At 39.4% G+C, this 20,581-nt stretch overlaps 1 protein-coding gene across 1 annotated transcript in view; it reads right to left on the bottom strand.

The window, feature by feature from the left end:
* Window positions 1-19,568, bottom strand: part of LOC129104469 (potassium voltage-gated channel subfamily H member 7-like) — a 31,926-nt gene extending 12,358 nt beyond the window's left edge. The window contains exons 1-6 of the mRNA XM_054615171.1: window positions 19,493-19,568; window positions 18,855-19,085; window positions 9,581-9,736; window positions 4,934-5,392; window positions 3,323-3,534; window positions 743-1,168 (exon numbers count right to left, since the gene is read on the bottom strand). Coding sequence (XP_054471146.1) covers window positions 743-1,168; window positions 3,323-3,534; window positions 4,934-5,392; window positions 9,581-9,736; window positions 18,855-19,085; window positions 19,493-19,568 — 1,560 coding nt within the window. The remainder of the gene's footprint in view (window positions 1-742; window positions 1,169-3,322; window positions 3,535-4,933; window positions 5,393-9,580; window positions 9,737-18,854; window positions 19,086-19,492) is intronic.
* Between the last annotated feature and the right edge of the window lie 1,013 nt (window positions 19,569-20,581).

The raw sequence follows: 20,581 nt of genomic DNA, 5'->3' as shown, positions 1-20,581 counted from the left end.
AAGTATCGGCATGTTATCACAGTGATATACTATTTATTATTATTCATTATAATGTGAAATAGTTTGCATTGATTTCCCAGAGGCAAAAAATGATATGTTTTACTCATCTTTTTTGAGCAAATATTTTTGTTGTGGATATCTTTGTTACAGTAAATTGTCTTGTAAGAGAAACACGCATTCATTTTCATTCTGATTTGTTGTGATTGACTTAACTGACTGAGCAGCCATGGCTGAAAGGATGGTTTTGCTTCATAAGCAGGAGCTTTGTTGGTGTAATGGAGTGCCTACAAAGCACAGTAAAGCACTGAAGTGGATCTGGAGCCTGAGGGGACATATCCTACCAACAAACAAGCCAGCAGGCCTGGCAGCCAGCCTACCAATGGCCATCTCACATCTGCATGTAAGCTGTGCACACAGCCCTGTTGGCTTGCTCCTCACATAAATGCATCATTGATTGCCATTTGGTAAGCCATTAATCCGTGTAAATGGATTCTAGAATGAGGACCATTCAAAAAAAAAAAAAAAAAAAAAAAAGAGAAAAAAAAGTATGAAAAAACATGCAATTTAAAGTAATCCTTTCAAAGCCGAGACAGAAAGATTCAGGCTTTAGTGGTCGGCCAGGGGAACAAGTCTGGACTTAGTAAATGGATAACAGGGCAGGCATGGCCGGGTTGATGTGCAGCAAAGCACCCTGGGAGAAAAAAAAAACAGGTATAAAATATATGCTTTAGAGACAACATACCTCATCTGATCCTGATCCAAAGATAAGAAGGTCAAAGGGGATTGCCGCCACCATGTCTATAAGGAACCATCCTTTAAAGTAATGGATTGCTATCTTAGCTGGATCGCTGACCACCTCCTCGTTCAGGTTTACGTAAGTGGTCCTGAAGTTTATGAGGATGTCAATGATGAACATGATGTCCACCATTAAATCCACTACATTGAGAGGGCTGCAGGAGTATCCGCATTCACGCCTCTTCTGTTCCTCTGTGTCATTGAGAAGAAACGCAGCCGAGTAGGGAGTGAGGATTGCTGTGTAGATGACCAGCAGCAGGATCAGCCAGTCCCACACGGCTTTGAATGGGCTGTAGTGAAGGATGGTGAACTTGTCAATCCGGGCTGTCTGGAGTTTGTACTCTGGAAGGACATCAGCTCCGAGTGACAGGACCTGGTGGAGTGGTAAGAGAGGGTCAGGACAGTAAGGGAAACCGCCTGATCACGCCACTTCACTTTTAAATGTCACTATAATTTATTGTGGATCGACATCTTAATTTAATAGGATCACTGAAAATTGTATTTTCTGTCACCTGTCTACATTGATGTTTATAGTGTTCCTTCTTTGCTGATAATCCCTCTGACAATTTGATCAAAGACACCTTCAAGTACTTATTTCTTATGATCTTTATTGCGTATGGCCCATCAAGTAATTTAGCCAGCTCAAAGCCTTCAAGGACGTATTTAACAGAAACTGTGACAAGCAAAGGTAAGTGCTCTGCAGTCTAACAGTATTAGGTAAAGACAGGCACTCCAGGATGACAAGCAGATTGCCTCTGTCCCAGCACCATAACTAATCTGACTGCCGCTCACTTGTTCCACATTCTTGGTAAAAAGCTAAGTTCTTTAATGTAGGAACGATAAATTGGAGAAAAGTAGTAGAAACTGTGCTGATAGATATTTTTATACATATATTACAGTAAACAAAAAACTGTTTTAATTTCCCCACATGAATGAACTCTGACTGGATGATAAATTATTCAGTGTTCTCAGGAAGGCCATGATGTCCCCTGTTTTTGGCTTAATAAGCAGTGGCAGACATAGAGAGAGGGCAGAACATAGTGCAGGAGTGAAGATGAGGGTGGCGGGTCTCTCTTTTCATTTCCGCACATTCCCCTACCCTCAACACATGAATTATAGATTTTCTCATGCTAGCAGTCAGGAAGTAGATGCGGTGTTCATGTCTCAGCGGTGTCTCAAAACTCCAAACTAACGTCAGCAGGGAGGCAGAGCGTTCTCTCATCCTACCAACATACAAGGACTACAGATTGGAGTCCCTGGGGATGGATTATTATTTTATACAAGTGACAGTTAATTTGCATATTGTGTAAGACAAAAATAAACAGAGCACATGAGGAAATCTTTGTCTGCTGCACCTGTGTCTGTCTTTTTCAAAATAACTGACAGAGTGTCCCTGACAGTGTGGGGTAGTTTAAATTAGGACCCATGTCGGACAGAAGGTCAATAAACAGTTAAATCTATCAAAAATGCTTTTACATTGATTTTGACTAGGGTCCCCAAGGACCCAAATATATTGGTACAAAAACGGTTGTTTAAGAAGCCCTAATTGAACCAGAAAACAATGACATGAAGTGATAAGGAAAAAATTGATTGACCAACTGGAATGATGGAATAAAGCCCCCATGAGATATGATAAAAACTATGCCTTAGGAAATCTGCTAGTACCCCGGTTAGTAGGAATAAGGTTACTCATGTTGATGTTTCATTTTTTTTGTTATGAGTGGGTAAGCTCTGTTGATAGATGTTTAAATATTATCTTCCTGGGCCTCTCTTGTGCATGGTTGTTGCTAACATTTCCCCAAAGTAGCTGTATTGTTTGTCTATTGTAGTGAGACTTTCATAACGTTTTCATGGCTATTTATACCTAACAAAATGATGAGTCAGGTTGATTCAAGCTATCCAATGAATTTCGACTTTCTTTTGAATGTATAATCAGGTGAAACATAGGCATTCATTAATCAGAATTGGGATGGATGCCTGCACTCTTAGCTGTCCTTGGCAAGCTGGCATCAGCTGTGCTGCTGGTCTTGTCAACAGGGAATTGTGCGAATACATAGCCCCTGTGACAGGAAGTGTTAGTCCTGCTGCATTGTCCTTGAGCAAAAAATTGAATCCCTGCTGGATCCCTGCAGAGGGCTTGCAAGATAAAAGATAGATTTATTTTATGGGATCAATCGGATGTCCTTTCTCTCCCTTTCTGAAATGACTTCTCTCTTTTTTTCCCCCCTGCCAGCAGGAAATTTCACTAGCATGCTATAACATGTCCTGTGTATCAGAGTACCACGTTTCCCAACATCCAACCTTCGATGTACCCCCTCAGATAACTACATTAAGAGTCCGTGCAGTGATGGAGACGTAATCACTTTGTCAGATACCACCCATCAAACACAACTAATTGTGTTCTTTGAAATACAAAACCAAGGGGTTATTTAGAATCAAACCCCACGACTAATGATGTTGGCTGAAGAGTTTTGCTATGATTCAGAAAGTACTGCAATAACAAACAAAGTGGAACATCCTGACTCACCTGCGTGACTTTTTCTGTGACATTGTGAGTTCTGTCTTTGACCTTTGGTGCTATGATGGTTGTCTCCGGTGTTGGCGGGGAATGAGTCTTCTTATCAGTCCCCTCAGAGAAGTTGAGTGCAATCAGAGGGATCTTGTGGATGGTGCTATACTTATTGATGTTAGAATCAGAGGTCGAGCCAAGCAGGCTGGACTTCACATGATTAAAAGGGCCTGGTGGTTTAGAAACAAATAACAGTCACATTAGTACCCTTGGTAAACTTATCCTAGACACAATACATCAAATTTATACGTTAATATGATTTCACATTTTTCAGCAACAACCCAGACTGTTACCATCTGATGGTCAGTCTGCTCACTTGATGTAGTGAGCAGAGCTTAAGCAAATACAGTTAATACATTAGTGAGATAAGGATATTGTTTTTTAAATTTAACAAATATTAAAAGGAATGCGTCACCTTATTTCTATGTTTTTGGTAATAGAGTGACATAATTATACTTTGTAGATACTGTAGATGCATTGGTGTAGCCAACTGCACAGTAGCAGCCTAATAATATTAATATAACCAACTAATATATTCTGGAATCAGCTGATAGTCAAGGAGACAAGGGAACGTTTAGCTACTTTATCTACAAATGAAAAATGCACTACAGCTCAGCTAGCTTATGCTGGTAGGAATAAGGTGGGATACCAGGAACTATACTTGGCTGGGAATTTGATCCAATTAAATATTTGATGAGTGACTGGTGTTTCATTTCGAGACATAAGCTTTTAAATTTCACTTATTCCTAAAAAGCAAAGTTTGGACTGTGAATGTTTTTATCACAGGTTACGCATGCTTCAACGCACATGTGTTAACAGTATGGCAGACTGGAGACACATCTCGAGCTAAAAGGACTTTTTATGACATTTGTGGCAACAGAAAGCTTTTAAGTACAGAGTAAGTGTTTCTGTTACATAATATTGTGTTGGTACATGGCTATGCAAACATTTAAGGATTTTACCACAGATACTGTATGCTTAACAGCCAGCATAGTTTGGAAGAATAGCTAGTCAACAGAACTACTATAGTATCAGATAACACAAGCATACATTCAGGAAGGTTAGTCTGAAATCAATGCTTTGATTATCGCAAGATGACAGAAGATACCAGGCTGATCAGATCGTTGTTTTAAGTAAACATCATTTAACATAATTGAGTGCAGTCAGCCCACTTAACTGATCCAGCAAAAGTGGATCTGTGAAGAGCATTCATGCTGATTGCCTTTCTTGAAAGTCATGCTCCAGAAAAGCGTCTTGGGCCAAAATACATATTACCAGTGACATTGTCAAAGGAAGCATTTTGGGGAGAGAGCAGCTAAAGAAAAAACATTTTAATAAACCTATACATATTTAAGAAAAGTAAGAGTAAATTTAATTACAGTGTGTCTGTCTACAAATGGTATCTCTTAAGTTTAACTAATAGAGACTACATTTGTAATCTGTGTACTGCTGACCCAAGTGTCATATGGTTGAATTAACACTGCTCTGTATTCTAATGCAAACTCAATCATAATGTGATGGATGGGCCAGATTATACCAATTGCATCTGGAGCTGTAAATTCTACTTACATACTGTAGTTCTGTACATACCTTCATTCGTATGACGATCATTGAATATGCTTTTGGAATTCAAGCTGTAGGCCTCCATTTCATGGACAGAAGAGGCTCGCCTCATGCTGTTGATGCTGCCTCTGGGAAAGGTGTTTGAGAGGGCGGTGGAGGATAGGTGTGGCTCTGTTTGGTACAGCTTATCCCAGAGGTGTTTAGGGGATGAATGGTCAAGTGGTTCAGGGCCGACGCTAGCCTGGGAAGAGTGGTGGCTTGAGCCTATGAGGCCATGCCTGTCATTGGTCTCAATGGGACTGCAAATGCTCTTGGTGGGTGAGGGGAAGCTCTGCAGCGCCATTGAGCCCTCATTCTCTTTGGGCAGGTCCACCATCACAGCATCTGGGTCCTCTTGCGGAAGAGATTGTTTGGTATTCATCAGGCTCAAAGCGGCGTGGCGGAAGCGAAAGAATCTACTCCTCCCTAAAAAGTGAGAAAAATTAGGAGAAAGCTTGTTAAGCCTTCGGTGTAATTCCTATACATAATGAAAGACATGATTGGATAACAGGTTTATTCTGCCAACAATACATGAGGGAAAATGGAATCTGAAATAATTTAGAACCGATAAAATACTCATTTCACAGACTAATTTTCAATAATTGCAAGAACATGAAAGTGGAACCAGGAGAACCACACTGCTTTTGCTGACTAAAGGGTAATTGATTATTATTAAAGTATAATTAATAAGAAAAGTATTATTATTATTAAAGTTCTTTTGATATGTCAGCTTCCCCTTTCAGCATCACAAGTTATAAGAAAAAAGTACATGGAGGCCATACGTTGCGAACGTCAGGTGCTTAAACTCCACTCATAAATAATTAAATTAACACATTTTGGCTCCGGTTTCTCAAGTGTGCAGGCCTCCATGTTATTTTCAGATTAATCTTTCATAAGCTGTCCATGCTGTGTTGGTCCCCAGACAATCAGGGGATCACATTTCTGCAGGGGTTTTTCGTAACTGAAGCTTCACGTCTTGTAATTAACAAAACAATGTTTAGCAGAAGATTCAATGCATTAGTGTTAAACATTTGCAGTGTTAGCAGATCGGTGCAGTAAACTAAACAAAACAGATGTGCTTATGCCAAATCATCTCCTTTCAGTGCCCATGAGCACGTGAAAAAGCAGATCGCACAATCAATTTATAATGCCTCACCCAATTCATGTATAGAAACCACATTTTCACAAGGGACACAGTAACCAATGTTAATGACCTCTTGGGACAGTTTTGGCTCATTAACAATAGAAGGAGGGTGAAAGTGAACACTGCCTCACTCGTGAGGCTCCCATCTCTCAGCAGCCTCCTTACATAACATCATTGCCATCTGTTTCCATTCCCTGGCCAAATGTGCTGATGTTACAACTATAACAGCTTACCATAGAGCCACGACACTCAACAAGTTTCCTGGAGAGGAACCTACAGGTATCCAGAGCTGGCAGGAGATATAGTCAACATTTCTGTCTCTTCTCTGCAGGGAGACTTTCATCAATGCAACTCTTGAGATAATTTTCTTTAAATCTTGTACATGAGTTTATTGTGCCAGAAGGATGAAGCCTACTAACTTTGGTGATCCCATGACTTTTCCTTTAGCCCCAATATGAAGTTGACATTTGTGTTTTGAGTGAAATCTGTAAAGAATAACCTGAAAAATTGACATACCCATTAGCCTCAGTTGTACTTGGTGCTTGTTGCTAAAAATAGGATGCTGCATTGATTGGACACTCCATCTACTGTTTGTATAGAATGACAGCCCAGTTTAGCTCCTTTGTGTGTTGCGCTGTTTTTTTTCATTTGATCTTGCTATTTAGACAAAAGCCATTCTCCTGAAAAAGCTTATCAGCAGCTTACAGTGCTGTCCTGACATATCCTTAGAGGTGGTTTGAACAACTTCACACCTTAACATCATATACTCTGATGGCACACACATAACTGCCATGCGACCTAAATAACTCACATGTGGCCTTAATGACACCTCATGCCACTTTTAAGTGTGAATCATCCAAAGACGTTGTCCTACTTGGGACTCCCAACTAGTGAGTAGACTGATTAAATCCCTTGGTTCAGTGATGAAGTGTCTTCAAGTATAAAACAGCCACTCCAGTTGCCTGTGATTGAGGACTTCTTAATACTCTATTACCTTCCTGACTGAGAATGTCTTTCAAGGGGGGGCTGATTTCTCTTAATACTGAGGGAAACATGTCGACCTGTCTTTCCAAAAATAATATATTTTTATTCTTGTTACTAAGTTATGCGATGAGGATGAGAATAAGCATCTCCATGTCCATTGTACTCTGCTGGGAAACAGTGGATTTTGCGCTTTGCGCTTTGAGCTGTGAGCGAGTTTACTGCGTCAAGTGGAGGAGTTAAAGTATCTCAGGGTAATGTTCACAAGAGAAAGAAAGACAGAGCGTAAGATAAACAAGACAATCGATGCGACATTAGCAGTGACGTGGTTTGTTGTGGTGAAAAAGCTGAGCTGAGCCTGAAGGTGAAGTTCATGATTTATCAGTTGATTTATTTTCCAGCCCTCGGCTATGCTCACTAGCTATGGGTAGTATTTCTTAGTATGAGATTGTGGATACAACCAGCCAACATAACTTCCCTTCACAGGGTGTCTGTTCTCACCCTTAGGGGTGTGATGAAGAGCTTGAACATCGGTAAAGAGCTAGGAGTGGACCTTCATATTGAAAGAAATTGGCTCGGCTGGGCCTCTATTTTTAAAGTTAATATATTCTAATGTTGTTGTTGTTGATTGAACGGGGGAAAGAAGTCTCTGTGCACCGCACAGTGTATCTTTCTGCTGAGTAATTTGTAAGTATTGTCTCTGGCTTTGGGCCTTGAAGGCATGTTGAAGTTGCTGAATGGTGTGCTCTAGATGGCAGTTAAGGGAAAAAGGGATTACCCTCATCCAGGCTCAATATTGTGCTGGTCGATACCTGGGGGCATTTTTCCTGCTGTCAACAGGAGATCATAATTAGCTCCCCAATGTCCAAAAATCCCCTCTAATAGGCCCCTATACCAAAATGTATGGCTTTTTGAGAATGTTCTCCCTGATCATTTCAGGTATAATGCTGAACAATAACTGAATTAATTTTTTGAAAACAGTTATACGTCCAGGTCATTCCTCTGCCCATGAAACTGTCATGTCTTTGTGCTATAAAGGCCCGACAAACTGATTAATTCCTTTGCCAGTGTCATTTTTTAGAATGTAGTTATGGTCTAAATGCTGTCGAATACATGATTTTTCAAACACATCTTAGGAAACAATGAAAATGGTGTGGAAATAAAAAAGACAATACAGTATAACATAGTAAGATAGTATGCAGCGGCATAGCTAAATCATAAGCATGAGTCTTTCGTCAAACCCAATATAGCATAAAATTACACTTTTATGCCCTGGCGTTATCTAAGGGCTGCTAAAAGATAAAGACAATAGTAAGGTCATACTTAAAGTGTGATGTGTGCAAGTAGTCAAGACTCTTTCTAATCAAAAGTCACATCATATGTTTATCTACCCCATCTACCCACAGGTCCCCTTGCTGTAGCACGGTCACAAGCAATCAACTCTGATTAGCAACGTTAGCAACGGACACAGGCACTTGCTCACACATTAGAAACCACACACATGCATGCACACACGCACACACACACATATGCATGCATGCACAAACTAACATACACGCATACACACAGTACATCACAAGTCGAATGCCAGTGCCCTGGAGGAAATTATGCTGAGTGAAGTGGATAGCTGAGCTCCGGTCAGAGAGGAGATGCTGAGTGCCTCCAATCAGAGAGGAGCAGGAACGTCTCATTGACATTTACACCTACTGACACACATAATAAAGGATATACTGTATGTACGGGGTAAAATATATATGATAAGGTATGTATGTATGTATTGAATGTATGTATGTATGTATGTATGTATGTATGTATGTATGTATGTATGTATGTATGTATGTATGTATGTATGTATGTATGTATATGTATATATATATATATATATATATATGCTGTTCTCCTAAAAGACATACAACAAACATAACGATCAATAATTAAATATTTTCAACAAGATAAGGTTTTGTAAGCAGACCGCTCATTTCATGCATGCACACAGTGCATTCCATCATTGTACATGTCAATTCCATTTTACAGGCAACTTAAATAATGCATACTTTGGTGGAATAATAATAGAAGCTGGCAACATTTTTGGAGGAGCTTCTTGGGGAACGGAATAAAAATCTCTAGTGCTTAATTAGTGTGTAACAGATGAAAAGTGCTACTTTTATTTTTAAGAATAGTGCCATTCCACTGTGCACAGGTTTAATTGAAGAGAAATAGAGAGAAAATGTGACTGACAAATGCAATGCCATGCATAATATTTTGGTACAGCATCATATCATATTTTTTTTTAGCTATAATCATGAAAGAAGTTTTTACCTAGAAAATACTGGTGGGGAATGAAACTGAAATTTCAACTAATAAAAATACCAAAGCAACAAAGACAAAAAATTGCCCCATTTCTTTTTTTATATTCTCTCTCCCTCTCTCTCTTTTTTCCAGGTACATTTATATCTTAGTGAAGAGGGAATGGTTTATCAAATACTCACTTTGATCTGACTTTGTAGGTGACGTTGGGCTTATCTTCTCTGTGGAGTGGTCACTTTCCCCATCCACGATGTAATCAAAATTTAAGATGAACATCATCACCACACCCTCCTCATTTTTCACAGGGATTATGTGAATGTTACACTGGAAGTCAGACCCTGAAAGAGAAACAAAGTGTCAGTGCCAAAAAGTGGAATCATTCATTATCCTTCTGCCAGTCATCTTTAAAAAGGGTAAGTGTGTCCCAAGATGTCTTTATTCAACCTAAAACTAAAGAAAAAAACCCCATCATGCTTAACTGAAAATTATCAACAAGTAATATTGCATCAGTCAAGTCATTTTAGAGGCCATTTTTTAGAATGTTAATTAAACAGAAATCTTAATTTGACCTACACCTCAGTCTGGTTTCACATAAATATTGGGAAAACAGAGGAGAAGATGATCCGATTTAAATATCCATGCCTGCATGTCAGAGCAAATATAATTGTAGAGAGAGATAAAATAAGTAAGCCCCTGAGTTAAACAAAGTATATGTGCATGTGTTCGTGTGTGCTGCATGTCCCATATATACACACAGGTAATTTAATGAGCAATACATAGCATGAAAATGAATACGCTTAGCAGGACTTGGACAAATATCATGCGAGAATCGTGTAGACAGCAGGGTTTAGTAGAATAGATCAAACAGGCAGCACAGATTACAGCCAATTTAGAGGACTCCAATGTGCTCATAGGAACAATCACTAGAACCGAGCATTGTGTGAGCCAGTGGAGCAGAAAGCAATCCATGATCTAAACTTAGTCTTGAGCCCAGAATATACCAATTTATCAGCTGAACTGGTTATAGCTGTAAGTGGAAGCTGTTGATGCCTGAGGGCAAAACTGCCCACCAATGAAACTAGCTACTCACTGGACCCTAAACAATGACACAATTGCTTCTATACAGCCAGGCTGATTTACAAAATCACAGTGACCATCTCTATTGCGGGAGAAAGCTATCTTGAAATCACTCAGCACACAATCAAAAAACACATTTTATATATTTAAAAAAAGTAATGTTGAATTGATTTTTTTCCTACAGAATACTTTTAGTGGCATACGTCATCTGGTCTATGAAATTAATATGTTTAATACTAACCGCCTCTCTATATAGGTCCGTATGTCCTTTTGTCTGGCTTGTTGTGTTGCTCCTTTTTCACAGAGGACACATATTACCAGTGTTCACTGTAATCTCTGCAGGGCTCACAGACACCCTGCCAGCAGCATTCATTAGCAGAAGACTTGCTGTCTGACTAAATATAACAAGCTCGGTCTGCTTCAACATGCCAAAGTTCTGTTGGAAGGATTTCAGCGTCAAATCACAGATGTGATGCTGCATTGTCACCAGTGACAATATGATAATGTAATTTCAAGACAATGGAAAACACAAAAAATTAACAGTATTTGAGAATACAGGTGGAATTCGATGTTTCAACAGTATCATGTGAATTAATGTGAATACATAGTATAGCATGTGTATGTGCTGTATGTAGATAATAAGACCAGTGGTTCTATACTCCACACATCTTGTCATGGGCACCTGGCTATGTTATGCTGTAAAGTAGAAGATGAGTGCTTAGAGAGATGGATAGCCGTGAGTCTGTCCCCAGAAAATCCCTTTTTCAGAAAAAGCACTTTCCTGCATTTACCAGAAATCCTTCACTTAATTCTACATTGTCCCGTCTACAGTATAAAAGGGAGCCTTTTTGGTTTTGACTTTGATTTGTTTGATTTAACAATGTTCCCATTTTTCAGAGCGAGTGAGAGAGTTATTCAGTATTGACTTTTAATTATCTGATAAATGCTGCAGGAATTAATATTGTTGGTGATAAATCCTTAAAATGAAAAAAAGGTTCCCGGCGATTAGTTTTGATTACGAAAAGAATGGCATATTGACCATATTCCTAATGTCAGATTTCTAACAATATATTCTTTGCTGTTCAACCAGAATGTGCAAATTACATTTTTCCCAACAAATGTTGTTGTTAATATAGTTAACAATTTATATTTTTGCAATGTTGTCCAGTGTTGCGTCACTGGAAAACTAAAGGAGATATATCAGTGAAGAAATAGGTTTATGAAATAGCCCAAATCTTCTCCTATGAAAGATTAGGTCATAAACTGATGGATCTGCAAAAATAACTGTGTTCCACCCTTTTCAATTAAATAAAAACATTTGTTAAAATAAATAATGGGATGTACTATACGACATGGATAATTTGTGGTTTTAGGTTAATTAATATGAGGAAGTACTATTTGGTACACACAGTATATCACATAGAATATATACTATTAATAACATTCTCTCTCTGTTATATTTCCTTTGTCCGTGTTCTTGTCTTGTCTAAGAGGGAAGTTTGATGTGATACTATGATATTTTGGTGTGTGATAGCATTTTACAGGCTATGCATGTATGCATGTATGTATGAATGCATGCACGTATGCAACCAAGTATGTATGTATGTATGTATGTATGTATGTATGTATGTATGTATGTATGTATGTATGTATGTATGTATGTATGTATGTATGTATGTATGTATGTATGTATGTATGTGTGTATGTATTCATGTTTAATACAGTAAAAAGAACAGAAAAAGTCCATGTCCATTGAGGCCTTTCTGAGCCACACAATATAAAAAAAACACATTATATGTGGTCTTTTTTGGGCTGTGCCGGGCCGAGCACTATGTGTTAAGGCCCGGCCTCCAAACCTCAGGATGACTAGATCCCCTCCTCATACTGAAGGGGGCCCCTGGGTTCCCTTTTCCGGGTGAGGTGCTACAACTCTAAATAACCCTTGATCTTCTTTTAGCTCTCTGTCAGGGGATTGCTTACATTTTCTGAATTGAGCAATAACCTGAGTGTTGAAAATAAAATTGCTCAAGTTGAATTTTTTTTATTTTTTTTTGTTAACAGCATTAGGTTTTCCCTGCTACATAGTTCCATGCAAACATATTCATTATCTTAATGATAATTTTCTTTACCGAATACTTCTCATATACTAATTTACAAAGAAATGTGAAAATGCAAAATATGAAAGAAATGCTGTAAAAAGTATTAAATAATATCTCTTAAATCACCCATCAGAAAAACGAGATAATAGGAATAATACACTGAATATTTGTATTACTTGATTACAGAGATCTGTTTTACATTATATAAAACCATGCTCTGTGTACAGCCAAGATGTTAAATTCAGCAGAAATATTTCTGGGCTAGAGTATACCTTACCAGATGGGAAAACAATGGTCATGCTTAAAGGGTATCCATGGGGGTCCCCTCTCATCTGGTCTCCTGCTGAATGTCACCTCTACCAAAAATGGATCAAAGGAAAGCTTCTTTGTAACTGTTATGTTAAATTAGCAGACTGTGCAGCGCAAAATCTGATAATGTTTTCATCACTACATTATTTATGATTTTTTAATTTGGGTATTTGCAGACATTTATCTTATCCTGGTAAACAAAAGGAACTTTTTTCAAATAAAACACGGAGCGCTTTTCTTTCTCCAGCACAAATCCAATGCGGTAAGTCTTATGATCAGCAGAGCTACTCATGACCTGAAGAAAGATGGCCCCGGCCATTGATTTGGGAACAACTGTGTTATTCATCTAATTTTGGCAACAAAGTTCAAGTGCCTACTGATTATAATTTAGTGGGAGAAATGACGTAAACCTGAAGCTTTGATTTATTTTCTCCCCATTTGTCATTGTCCTTTTTCCAATAAATATTATTCAGTCTATCCATTTGTATTACCAACTGAGGCATTCTATGATGACCTTTGCATGGATACAAAATGGTGTTATTGACATGTACTACAACAACACATTTATTGGAGATATAAACCATCAACAGGGAATGTTAATATCATTTCTCTGATATGAATCATATTGAATTTTAAACTCAGTCATGTTATTTACAGTTGTAGCACCTCGTCCGTAAAAGGGAAACCAGGGCCCCCTCCTGGAGCCACACTTAGGAGGGGAGTTATCACCAGGAGGTCTGGTGTCCGGGACTTAACACATAGTGCTCGGATCTGAAACCAAACTCCTGGAGAGAGGCTGGACTCTGGCCTTTTCCGGAGTTTCCCAGGCTGAGACGTGCCAGGCATGAGCCTCCAGCTGAGCGTTGCTCAGTTTGAGTTCTCCCCGGGGAACAAGAGAGTCGCCTCTATCTGATCGCCTCTATGTGACTGTGAGTCGCTGATAAGAATCTCTGACTGTTGTTTGCGCTTATGCACCAAACACTAGCTCTGAGTACCCAGCCTTTGTGGAGTCACTGGGTAGCTTAGTGCAAAGAGCACCGACTGGGGACTCTCTATAGTTCCGCTGGGAGACTTCAATGCTCCAGTGGGCAGTGATGGAGAAACCTGGAGGGGGTAGATCGGAACCTGAATGGTGCTTTATAAACTTCTGCGCAGATTGGCCATAAAAAAGACCATGTTCGAGCATAGGGCGGCTCATACGTGTACTTGGGGACAAAACGGTGGATTGCCCCCCCATATGTCATAATGGTGAAAGAGTTGTTTTCTTTATTTTCTTGTGTTTTGTCAATGTGCATGTGGTTTTAACTCCATCTCCACTGTACCAACTAACAAGCTTTTTGGGTTTCAGGCTATCCAACCTTGCTCTTCTACATCACTCAACTCCGCACAATAACATTATATCTCTTATACTTGGCCATGGCTGCTGGACATGGTTTACATCATTGACAGAAGAGCAGTTTGTACCGGAGAGTACGATTAATTCCATGACCTTTAGGTAGAGTGTTTCCCTGTGAGCCAAGACATGTTATTAACACCTGCTTCAATGAATGGACGGTGTATTAAGACTAGCTCATGATGGAAATTTCATTACTGTAGATTCTATTTCCATCATCAATTATTAAAACATTGCTGCTTAATTGAAAAAAGGTGAACACTCTCACAATAATGACTCACAGGTCAAACAGAGTTGTGGTGAAACTGTTAGATGTCTTAAAGATACATAAATAGGTACGGTAGTAGTTGTTTTATTTATGTAGTAGTGCAAGTACCACTATACATTTTTTAATCCTATTTCAAAAAGATAAGCTATTTCTTATTTGAACCCTACTATTCAATTGATGTATTTAGGCTTCATATTAATCTGTATCAGCTGATTTGCTTTAGGGAGAAACATGACTAATAGTGTTTAGCGCTGATTTTTGTTTTTGTATCGTTCTACCGATGTACTATCCACAACTGGAGCTTTTAAACAGTACAGCCGCAGACTACTGCCTGGTAGTATGTCTCATATAATGAAATTTGACATGTTTCTTGTTTAGGGCTATTCTGCTTAAGCCAATACGCAACGTTACTGGGGTATAGCCAATTGGGACCAAGGCATGTAGGGAGAGGCCATGCAAGCTAACCCTTTGTTTAGAGTCCTTGGGCCTTGTGGCACCATCTCGCCTCAGTGAGAATGCTGTAAGCTACACAGCCTGGCCTAATTTCATCTTCAATCAGTGTCTCAAAAGCCATCAGGGATAACTAGCAGCTTTGGCTCAAACTACATTTCATTTGTGTTTACATTGATCAAATCATGATATATTGCTCTGTGTTCTTTTATTCTGTTTAATTTGGCGCCAATGTTGGCGGATAAAACATTATGGATGCTCAAAATTTTTTTTAAGTTAGCATATAATGACTGATTAAGAGAAAAACACAGATGGTATGGAAAGGAATATTAGATTACCACCTCCAGTACAAGCATCCAAGTAGATAAAAATAGCCTGTGGATGAACATTCCTGTCCAATGCAAAGTTAGACCTGTATTCATATGGTGCGCAATGTTCCATCTGCTCCTCCTCGCTACCAATAAACCTGTTTCCCATCGTAATGAAGAAGTAATTAAGCAATGGCAGCAAACCATTAATTAAAATAAATATGCAAATGTACCGCCAATAAAATCCTATTCATGTAATCACTTTGAAATTAATATAAGTTATAACATGTGATCTACACTTTCCCTTGCACAAAGATGGAAAACTCCACTGGGATTTTTTTTAATTTGCAACATCTAGCTGGACAAGCTGATTTCAATCTAACAGATGAAACATGATGAGGAAAGCTCTGTATGTGTTTCACCTCATACTGCGAGACACCAAAGAGGGCTGAGCGTGATGAAAAATGGATGTGCTCTTTTGGAACGTGGTTACCCAAGAGTCCTGCAGCACACCTTGTGCCATGTAGGCTCCCCTGCCACTAAACCCTCAGCAGGGGTACACGGCCCTTCAGTCCCCTCGGTGGGGAGTCACCTATGAAACCCGGCACCCACGCATACCACATGTCCCAGATCATTCAGCACGGTTAGCTAAGCTGCCACTGTTATGTAGCCATTATCCATTTAACTTCTCTCTGCACGGTGTCAGCTTCCTTTTGTTATGGCTCATTCAGGTACAAAGTATTATTACACCCTGTGGAATAGGATAGCTTCACAAAGCCATCAAGGGAAAGCATTTATCTCATTGATTATGTACCATCGCTGGAGGAGTACTGTGCCTCTGGTATCTTCTCTCACAACCTGTCTTGGTTGTTCACATAGAGGGGAACACAAAATGTAAAAAAAAAAGTCCTCATGCTGAAGGTTTTTGCTGCACTACCACGGTCCCCGTTGTTCCACTACTTTTAATTTTTAAGCATACACATAAGCAGCTTAACTTTTTGCCTCTTTAGTGAAAAAAATGCCAAAGCTTTGTTGCTCCTGATGTCACATGGATTCCTCAAATCCCAAACCCATTTTTTCCCCAGTAGTTATTGATGGGAGAAGAAAAACAAACTACACAATGTCCTATTGCAAGTACTCAAAAGTTTAAACCATTTAAGGCATGTCCGTTGGTCATAATTCAACCAGTGTTTAGAGTGACTGAATCCTCTGTGTGAAAAATCAGGAAGAAATACAAAAAGAAATAGTGGTAACATTTCTGAGCTGATGTATTTGAAGTTCTTTTTAAACATGCCTGTGTGTTTTGGGACGTACAGTAGGTGCATGGAAAAAAGGGATTAAGCCATTTGCATAATGACCTGAAATACAGTTAGGAGAGGAGACATGGAATACATCCACTTTCCAGCCATCAGCTTCAATTTGTGGAGCGACTTGAATCAATATGGCCATCCCTCTCAAGGATGCCATGAATCTTTCATTCCCCCATAGCAGTGGGAGGGGGTGGGATTGTGTCCCTCCATACCAGTTTAATGCATTTACCCTGAAAGCTGCTCATTCCCAGTCACTGCACTGTCAGCCTTGACATCTTTATTCATGAGCACACACGCTCACTGTAAATTCCTCTGAGGAGTATTAAGAGTTGTGTCTTGAAGCTGCGACGCACACCGGGGAGGATTGTGAAGAGACAGGGTGAAGATTATGTCGGAAGGTTTCTGTAGCTCTCATCCGCCACGCTTTAAACATTACAGGCACATGATGCTTCCATGAAGTTCAGCATATGCTTATAATATGGGAGACTAAATTAAATTGTGTTAAAATCCTGCTTGTCAAAAACCAAGCTGCTCATGCCCTCACAAACAGAACCTGGAGTGTTTTGTGTAATTGACTTGCAGGTTTGTGAAAACAATCTATTTTAGCAGTGTAGCAGCTGGCTTTTGGTATCTTCCTGATTAGCAAAAAAAAAAAAAACATCAAACAAAAAATAGCACATGGCTGCTGATGGTAGATTAAACATGTATCCATGGCCTAGAATCAAATCATACTCACAATTAAAAATTTAAGCCCTGGCTCCTTATGATTAAATAAAATATTACATCTCTTATTTTCCAGCTTAGATTCCTCATATACTGCATACTGTGTACATGCCTTTAAAGTTATCACACAATAACACGCAAACACACTCAAATGTTGGCCTCTTTGGGTGTAAACGCTGGCACAAAATATAAAGAAAAAAAGCATGTTCTTGTTGTGATGCTCTATAAGAGGAGTACTTTTGGATCGACTCCATGAAGCTATGTCATGCTAACCATAAAGATCTCATGTGAGAGCATAGCAGGAGGTGGTCAATCCGGGGATTTATGCCACTGAGAGGTAACATCGAATTAATACTCTCTGACTCAGGATTGCTGTCTTTGCAGTGTACCATTCATGCCCAGCATGAATGGTACACTGCAAGGATTGGCCAAAAATGAATGACAAAAACCAGTCTAGGATTAAAGGGAGTTGTTGTTTGATGCTGTAAATGTGGTAGACTGGCAATGCTGTAGTCTACCACATTTACAGCAATTTACAGATTAGTGGATTGATCCGTTCTCTACTAAAGCTGCTGTACACCTTTGCTGCAAAACACACTGGGCTAATTGTATCACGGATTTCAAATACACCTTGAATGTGTTTTATTTGAAAAGTGTTGAAAATTACACAGCAGTTTTTTTTTGATAAAGTCAGAGAACATCGTGAACTTTAAAGGACAGCAGGTGAGCTTTATCTCACTACCACCATCTATCACTCTGTCCATCACAGCACAAAAACTGTGAATCACCTGACATCGCACCCACTGCCTCATCCTATTTCTGTGTTCAATCCAAACCTAAGGAGGTCCACACCATCATTTTGGCAGCCAGACTATTTTGTGTCATCCAGGCACATGATGCTGTGAATCATAGCAGGTGACAAAGAGATGTACCCATAATACTACTGTTGGGTTTGTATATGTTTGGACATGGAGCTTTTGACTGTTGTAAACCTCTTCTGTCATACATACAACCAAACACTAATAGCATGCCATTTTCACACCACAATGCCACAACCATTATCTAATGTGTTATTGTTTAAAGGTGGACGTTATATGCAGCATATGTTGTTTTCTGTTTTTAAGATATGTTGATGTTTTGCTTTACTATGATCATTTTCTGAATTCCTTATTCATAATCCTGATGATGTATCAGGAGGATCAAAGTTAATCTGTATGTATCTGTTTACTTTCGCCAAATATGACATAAATACTTCTGGCTTAAATTTACACAAGGAGTTCTTTTAGAGCTAACTGCCAACCCTGTTTTCCTCTATCAGGGGTAATGTCTGAATTTGAACCACATCTTGTAACTGACTCTGGCTGGTTGGTAACAGGCTGACAGGCCACATCACGGAGTGATGGACATAGTGAGGAGCTGCAGTATTGGTGCTTTCTCAAGAGCAGCACGCAACAAATGACCCTTTTGGCTTACGGGCATTCTGCAACATCCACACTATGGTACCAGGTTACTTACTCACCATCCTTACGGTAGTAGGTGATCTCCACCTTGCGCTCCTCGGACCCAAACACAGCCTGGGCCACCTGGCCGATGGCCTCCTTGTCCGTGAGGTTTCCGTGGAGGAAGTCGCAGGTGCATGGCTTCTGCATGATGTCCGGTCTCGAGAAGCCTGTCATCTCGCAGAAGCCGTCGTTGCAGTATATAATTGCACAGTTCTCCACCCTGGCGTTGGCTATCACAAATTTCCGGTCTGCATGTAAAGAAAAAGTATGCATTGTGTACTTCTGAGGTACGTCTGACCTCAGAGCCTGCAACATGGTTTCAGCTCATAATTAAAAGCAATCAGCGATGAAGTTGATTAAGTTCACTGACACTGTATAGAATAAGCAATGATGATTTTGTTCTGAACAATCTCATGTATACCTCAAGAATTCAGCCAAGGACTTTCGTTTGCATTCTTATGAATGAAAAAATGTTATTCCCATAAAATGTTTAATAGGAAGATTTGTATTTACACAAGATGACATTACATTACATTACATTACAGTCATTTAGCAGACGCTTACACATATTAATTCATCATTCCTGCCTTATTTGGCAAAACATTTATTTTCTAGTATATCAGGTAGCATTGATGTAAATCAGGAAGATACTTACTCTGACCCTCGAATTTCCGAATAATCATTCCAAGGAATGTGTTTTGTGGCGCAACGTGACCTCTTCTTACAGGCATGTTTACACAAAGAATACCCCACGTTCTCCAGTAGAAAAAAAAAAAGCTCCTTTACAAGTAAATCCCAAAGTTACAGATGTTGGCTCTTTGTGATGTTCTCTTTTCCACGGACCATGCTCGACGAGAGCACTCTTTCCACTTTGAATGTCCTTCCCACTTCTCCGCGCACTTCTTTAGCCCGCTTGTATGCCTGAGCTTGTAAACGTCTCCTCGCCGAAACGCACGGAATCGGGGAGGATTGCTCGAGTTACATTCAGTTCGCAAAGCATTTCGCGTTGAGGATGGATGCGATCCTGACGTCGTCTGTGGTGCTGTGTTGGGTTCGTGCAGCGGACAGTGGTTGATATGCCGAGGGGAGTGACGTTGCTCCCGTGGGACTTAGCTCCCTCCACCTCGGGTACAAGATAAATCCCAGCGTCGTGCAGAGACACTAAGCATTATCGGAATATATGCGTTTATTATGCCCTACAATATGCTGCCAGGAAAAACACATGTATCATTTCAATGTGCACTTCTGCTCATGTTGTTTCATACTGCTTAACCTGTAGATTACTCTCGTGAATGTATACAAAGTACGATTTTAAATCTTTATGTTTTTTTAAGCTTTAAATGTAGGTTTAATTATTGTCTGTAATTTTTGGTCTACAGGTTTTCCCACAGGATGTACAGTCTTTAGTGCTATACTGCCTTACTGGAGAGTATGCTGTAACGTGTGCTTTATTTGTAATATTTTATATTTAACCAGGCTTTGAGTAATGTAGGTGTCTAAGTTCACTGGCAAATGTATTATAATTATAATATAGGTAATATTTCTTAGCCTCGTAGTAAACAATGAGTGACTGAATTATTAAAGGAATGGTGCAGCATTTTAGGAATTTTGTTCCAAAAACGAATGTGAATGAACAATTCATGTTTTTTTACCAGGTTAAAGGCTATGTGCTATTTATCCTCCTGGAACTTCTGGTGGATTTTGATTTCATAGATGGAGCCAGGCTGTAGCTGTTTCCAGTTCT

Source organism: Anoplopoma fimbria, chromosome 16, assembly GCF_027596085.1.
Source record: "Anoplopoma fimbria isolate UVic2021 breed Golden Eagle Sablefish chromosome 16, Afim_UVic_2022, whole genome shotgun sequence".
NCBI classification, from domain to species: Eukaryota; Metazoa; Chordata; class Actinopteri; order Perciformes; family Anoplopomatidae; genus Anoplopoma; species Anoplopoma fimbria.
The sequence above is the reverse complement of the archived record's forward strand: the minus strand, read 5'-3'. Positions and strand labels throughout refer to the sequence as shown.